Below are 6,295 nucleotides of genomic sequence, written 5' to 3'. Positions count from 1 at the left end.
TGTCACTGTCCCCCTTTTCACAGAGGAGAAAAACTGAGGCTTCTAGAAGCTACATACACACACCCCTCACCCACCCAATTGTAGAGTCCGGAAGCTTAGCGGACCAGCACCCAACAAATGCCAGTGTTCTCCCATGACTGAGAAGGAGTGAATTAAGGGCGGGGCAGATCCAGCCTCTGGCAGGCCCCTGCAGCAGAGTTGAGGAGGGAAGCTGAGCTGGCCTGGGGGGCTATGGCTGAGGGGCTTTCTCAGGAACCAGCAGGGAGGGGCCCGAACTTGGCTGGCTCAGAGCATCTCTCTTGGGAAGGCCAGCCCCAGACCTCTAAGAGGTGGGGACCAAATTCCAGAGTGAGGCCCCAAAACCAGCCTGGAGATGTTGCTGCAGCTCCCAGGCCAGGGAGGATGGAACTGCACATGCACACACACACACACACGCACACACAACGCACGCACGCACGCTCCCTACCCCCCTCCACCACCAACTCCCACTTCCTCTACCACATCCTTACCCCTAGCCCAGCCCTGCCGAGAAAGGGCCCAGCCCTGTGACTCGTCAGAGGGTCCCTTGTACTAGGAATTAAGAGTCAGAAGATGGGAAGGAAGGAAGAGAGTGGGCGGGGTGAGTGAGTGAGGGGGCTCCATTTATATCCATGCCCTGGGCTGGGAGGCTGCTCATCATGGACACTGCCCCGTACAGCAGGTGGGGTGGTGGGCTCCAGGAGGCCCCCGGAGGTATGAGCAATGGGACTGCCTCACTGTCCCCCTTGAGTCCCTCTGGCCAGTGGTTTGGGGTTTGATGGGGGAGGGGAGGGAAACAGCCAAGAGAGAGCCCAGGTAGTGGGTGCAGGAGAGACACCACAGGTCCTGGAGCCAGCTGGACCTCAATTCAAATTCCAACTCTGCCACTTAGGGGCTGTCTGACAATAGGCACGTTACTTGACCTCTCTGAATCCCAATTTCCTGGGAGGAACCCAAGTGTTCTGGGCTTGGTCCTCAGGGCCCAGGGATCCAGGATGGTCCTGGAGCAGGAGGGACCCAGGAGTCTCTCTGTGTTATCCCAGGGTCCTGGGGACGCTGGGGAAGGAGACTTCTCATCGTAGCCACATCTCTTATGATCGCCACCATCCTGTGGGCCCTCATTCTGAGCATCCTGTTTTCCAAAGGTGAGTGTCTATATAATTCGGGGAGGTGTGTCCAGCCCCCATGGGGAGATAGACCGTCCCACAATGGGCACACCAGCCGGGTCCCAGATCCCTGCCTGGGTCTGAGTGTGAATACGTGTGAACAAAGTGTGTGCGTCTTTGGACTGTGCGCACGCACGTCTGTGTGTATGTGCATGCATGAAGGTGTGAGCACGTCCCTGGGTGTTTGGTTCCTCTCGGCGTGTGTGCACATCATGTGGGCTGCATGTCTGCCTACCCCCTGTGTGGGTCCCAAGACTGGGTCTCCGCAGGGGGGCAAAGGGAGAGTTCCCAGGTCCCCGGGGCCGCGCCTGCAGGAGCCTCTCTCTGCAGCCTCCACAGAGCGCCGGGTGCTGCTCGGCCACCAGGACCTGCTGAGAACAAATGGTGAGCGCAGAACAGGGCCTCCTGGGTGTGCAGCGGGGGGAGTGTCCGGGACCCTGGAGACCGGAAGGGGTTGGGTGAGTGGGGATCCTAGGGTCCCCGGGACTGGCCCGGAGAGGGGAAGGGTATCTCGTGAGTCCCCGGGGGCTGACCTGGCGGGGGTGGGGTGGGCGGGGGTTGTTCCAGCCTCGGAGCAGACGGTGGTGCTGGCCGCCTTGAAGGAAGAGATCCGATCCTGCGATAGATGCTGTAAGAATTTTGGGCTGAGGGGGCGGGGCTTGTGGTCCTGAGGGCGAGGCTTGTGGGCGGGACCGCAGGAGGCGGGTGCGGGCTGGGCTTGTGGCCAGGATGGGAGGAGGTGTTGGGCGTGGGGCGGGCTGGTCTCGGACGTCCCGCCCCATCCTGGTCCCCTTCCCAGGCCAGGGGACGCAGGCGCAGCTGCAGACCGCTCACACTGAGCTTGGGGAGGCGCGGGCAAAGCTGTTCCAGCAGGAGAGCACCCTGAAGGAACTCAGCGAGCGCGGTGAGGGCGGGACAGTGGCACGACCCCTCATCCCTCCGCGCGGCTGTCGATTCACGTCCTGACCCTTCTGTTACCCCGACCCTATCCTCTGATCCTGACCCTGACCATTGGACTCTGACCTTGACGACAAGTCCCAACCTCAACCACAACTGGACCCTACCCGGCTACGACAGTCCTTGACCGCGATGTAATTCTTGACGGTGACACTGCCCACAGACGTGGATGCTGACTTTACCTAATCGTGACCCTGCTCCTCGCCCTGACCCAGCTATAATCTGGACTTTCTTGACCTCGTAGTGACCCAGGGCTTGGCCGAAGCGGGTAGAGACCGCGAGGGCATCCGTACGGAGCTGTTGCGGGCGCTGGAGGCGGCCCGGCTCAGGAACAGTGAGCAAGACCGAGGAGGGAGGGAAGGGGGGAGGGGACAAGGGGGCCCTGCTCGTGGACCTCGGGGTTTCCTGAAACGCCTACCCTCCCCTTTGACCTTGGCCTGTTCTCTCTGGCTCCGCCCCTGGGCCCAGAGAGCCAACCCTAACTCCCCAGTCCTCTCTGCTCCACCTGGGAGCCATCCACCTTTGTGACCGTCGCCACCCCGCAGGCTCCTGCGAGCAGTGCCCCGCGTCGTGGCTGCCCTTCCAGGGTTCCTGCTACCTTTTCTCCATTCCAACTGCCACGTGGGACGAGGCGCAGCGCAACTGCGCCGGCGCTGGCGCGCACCTGGTGATCGTGAATGACTTGGACGAGCAGGTGTGCAGCCTAAGCCATTAGAGGCGGGAGGCGGAGTTCACCGGAAGGGGCGTGGCCTGGGAAGTGCGGGTGGGAGAGAGCGAGGTGGACTCAGTCTACACCTCCGCCCAGGGCTTCCTGAGTCGGAATGTGAGAGGTCGCGGCTACTGGCTGGGTCTGAGGGCGGTGCGCCGTGCCGAGAAGGTCCAGGGCTACCAGTGGATCGACGGAGTCCCGCTCAGCTTCAGGTGAGAGAAGGGACGTGGGGAGGAGGACAGATCAGACCCGAGGGGAAGTGGTTTGACCAGATCTCAGAGTCTCAGTTGGGATGGGCAGCCTAGACCCCAGGAACTGGCTGAGGGTTAAATTCCGGGGGATAGAAAATTATGTCCCAGGGCTGGAAAGTTCTGTCTGTGGATAGATTAGACTCTCAGGGTATCTAGGTAAGACCCAATTAATAAACAGGCTAGACCCTGGGTAGGGAGGACAGACCCCAGGGCCATCCGCAATCTAGACCCCCAGCAGCACCCATGCCAAACTCCTGCAGCCAATGGAACCAGGGGGAGCCCAATGACTCTCAGGGTCGTGAGGACTGCATCATGATGCTGGACACGGGGATGTGGAACGACGCTCCGTGCGGCGACAACGAGAGGGACAACTGGATCTGTGAGAAGAGACAAATCTGCTGACCCCGCCCAGTGCCCCCGAGCCACGCCCACCGCTACTTGTGCGATCTGTGAACAGCTGTCCTGGATTCACCCACCGCCATCCATTTTTCTTCCCCCCCCACCCCCCCCTCCCCCGCCCACCACGACGGACAACCACTGGCCCAATCCAGCCGTCTCCAGTGCCTACAATCTGGGTCCTCCTCTGCAAGTTACTTGCAGTCCCTCAACATGTGACCTAACCTAGCCTTCGCTCCAAAATCCCTGTTCCTCGGCCCCTGATCTGACCCCACCTCCCTCCCTAGCCAAGGTCAGGCGAATCCGAGAAGGAGCTATCGCGTTTCTTTCATTTTTCCCCCAGACTGGGAGGCCTCAACCACAAGGGTTTTGTGAGCTGTCTTTGCAGCCCTGCGGGGCATCAATAAAAGTTTGAGAAATGAATCTTGGCACCTGACTCTGAGGAGCTGTTCTAAGCTTTCTTGCAGAGACGCTGATGATCCCTGTGAATGACCCCAACCTCTCTAAGCGACCTTGAAGCCCTATGATGTCCCCAAACCCAGGGGTAACCTGCACTGGGCCAGGAGGGCGGTGGGGCTCTGGGGACACAGGAATGAGTCAGGCCTAGTCCTTACCCCCCAGGACCCCCTTGTGCTGGTCTAGCTGGACACAAGAACCATGTGACTAGTGACTCAATGGAGAAATGCATGAAGGAGTGACAGGTGATGCCCTTGGAGGAGCCACCTTTGTCCTCAGGGACAGAGACTGTGCTGACATGCTGCAGTGGGGGCCCCTTTCCTTGAGGAGACTGGCACCCCCTTGTGGAGATGACAGGCAGCCTGAGACAAGGCCCTGAGGCAGACGGGAGAGGGGCCACCCGGATCCGAGGAGCAGGGCCCTTCTGTCTCGGGCACCAGGTTCTGTGACCACTGGGTGGGGCATCGGGAAATGCATCCCAGCAAAGACAGACTTCAAGGCACAATGGGATCTCAGCATGGGGAGCTGGGCAGGGTGGGCTTTGCAGGCTGAGGCTGTTGGAAGGTGCTGAGGATGGCTGAGCCCATTTAGGGGGGCGGGGTGCACAGAGCCTGGCCATATCAGCTGGGGACTTCTGATGTGTATTCACCCTGCACTCCCAGAGTTTCCTGATTCCATCGGGGGACCTGGGGACTCTCCTAGAATTCCCGGTGGAGAGGGATTCCGTGGAGGGGAGTGACAAGCTAGCAGCCTTTAGTTCTGTACAGAACGGAGTCCAGAAGCAAAGGCTGCAGGGAGCCCCCAGGCTGTGCAGCCCTGAGAACATTGACTGAGCAAGGAGAGGAGACAACACCACCCACACTCCTGGCCAGGTGGCACCTTTCAGCGCTGTGAGCACACATCCCCTGAAACCGGTAAACAGTTAGCCATTGATGATTAGCTAGCTAGTAACTAAAGTTTTTTTCCTCTTTGCAATTACTGCGTATAGCTTTCAGTTGTGCCCCCACCCATGGTTAACTGTGCTGCTTAGGCACTATGCTATCTGACGCCCACTAGGCTCCTATAGGTAACATCTTCCTGGAGCCTGGCTCACCATGGTAATGGGTGTGTGAGGTGTTTTTCAGGAATTAGAACCCCTTGTCCACTTCAGGCTAGTTGAGATCCCCAACTCATCGACTGGGCCTGTGCAGATGTCCGATAAGCAGCCTTTTGACGTCAAGAGGCTAAAAACCCCACCCTCAGATCATGCTCACGACGCCATTTTGTGAACGTGCATCCTATGAAGAGGTACGGAGTCTGACTATGCTTGCGCACATCATCAATGACCTCACGTTTCCTTGCCTCCAAGCATCCATCTCCACATTTCAGACCACCTTGCCCCCTTACTCAATAAATATCCCTGAGTCCCCATTTTCAGGCAAGCGGATTTGAGACTCGTCCTCTTGCTTCCTCACGTGGCTGCCTTGTGATTAAACCCTCTCTCTGCTGCCATCTCATTGTCCCGGTGTTTGGCTTTCCACGCAATGGGAAAAAATGAACCTGGTTCAGTAACACCCCCAACCCTTCTCTGGGATCTCTACAACTGCAGCCAAGAGCAAGGCACTGAACAGACCCAGGAACCGCCTGACTCCAGGACAGATAACACACCTCAGTCTGTCTACCCGTCAGGTTGACAGCAGGCAGTTAGGATGAAGTTGTAGTGACGGATATGCAGCAGCACAGGTGGGCAGAGGAGTCCTGGGCATCCCTTCTGGGGATGGAGCTGAGGGAGTGCTGGCTGTGGCTGAGGCAGAAGGAAGAGACCCCAGAGTTAAGCAGAAGCCACTGCAGGATCTACCAAGGACCTAGCATGGTCAGAGCAAGCCCTCTGGGTCCTGCTACCCAAGGCTCAGACAATGGGATCCAGGGCCCAAGGGAGCCCCAGGTCAGGAGCCCAGAGAACAGCGTGGCTGGAGTGGAGATGCTCATCCTGCCCTCAGCACTCCTGGTCTGCCCACAGGCACTGCCTTGCAGCTGCCTGGCTCGAACCTGCCAGCATTGAGCAAGTACATGAAGACCCTGTATGAGAGGGTCAGGGTCACCTTCCCCTCTCTCTGGACTCTTGGCCTCAGGTCCTCCAACCTCCATGATGCCACCTCCCTGGGAAGAAACCTAGCCCTAATCCTGGAACAGACCTTGACCTTCAGTTGGCTTTTGTTTTTCTGGAGAATAGGTCTTGCCAAAAAGATTGTGTTCTACAGGCTGATGGATGCTACAGAAAGAACCTGTACACAGAGAAGCCCTGTGAGAGCCTGGCTGGGCCAGGTGAGGAGTCTCAAAGACAGACCCCTTTTTCTGGAGAC

At 58.7% G+C, this 6,295-nt stretch overlaps 1 protein-coding gene across 2 annotated transcripts; it reads left to right on the top strand.

The window, feature by feature from the left end:
* Positions 1 to 517: 517 nt before the first annotated feature.
* LOC103540280 (C-type lectin domain family 4 member G-like) lies at positions 518 to 3,920 on the top strand. Of its 2 annotated transcripts, none has more exons than XM_070622844.1 (9): positions 518 to 619; positions 1,062 to 1,163; positions 1,515 to 1,568; positions 1,752 to 1,814; positions 1,984 to 2,088; positions 2,386 to 2,475; positions 2,687 to 2,835; positions 2,947 to 3,062; positions 3,362 to 3,920. In XM_070622844.1, exons 1-9 carry the CDS (start codon positions 592 to 594, stop codon positions 3,501 to 3,503), a joined length of 849 nt encoding a protein of 282 aa, XP_070478945.1. In that variant the 5' UTR covers positions 518 to 591; the 3' UTR covers positions 3,504 to 3,920. The 2 variants fall into 2 exon arrangements, with proteins under 2 accessions (XP_070478945.1, XP_070478944.1); XM_070622843.1 differs by having other exon boundaries at positions 548 to 732.
* Positions 3,921 to 6,295: the final 2,375 nt, after the last annotated feature.

The sequence above is a fragment of the Equus przewalskii genome, chromosome 6 (genome assembly GCF_037783145.1).
Source record: "Equus przewalskii isolate Varuska chromosome 6, EquPr2, whole genome shotgun sequence".
NCBI classification, from domain to species: domain Eukaryota; kingdom Metazoa; phylum Chordata; class Mammalia; order Perissodactyla; family Equidae; genus Equus; species Equus przewalskii.
Note: the sequence above shows the minus strand (reverse complement) of the source record. Positions and strands in the feature narration are given on the sequence as shown.

Coding starts and splice junctions, on each gene's coding strand:
- LOC103540280 (XM_070622843.1), top strand. CDS start 651: ATGCCCTGGGCTGGGAGGCTGCTCATCATGGACACTGCCCCGTACAGC. Junction 1,164..1,514: donor GAGCATCCTGTTTTCCAAAG/GTGAGTGTCTAT, acceptor CTCTCTCTGCAG/CCTCCACAGAGCGCCGGGTG. Junction 2,089..2,385: donor GAAGGAACTCAGCGAGCGCG/GTGAGGGCGGGA, acceptor TTGACCTCGTAG/TGACCCAGGGCTTGGCCGAA.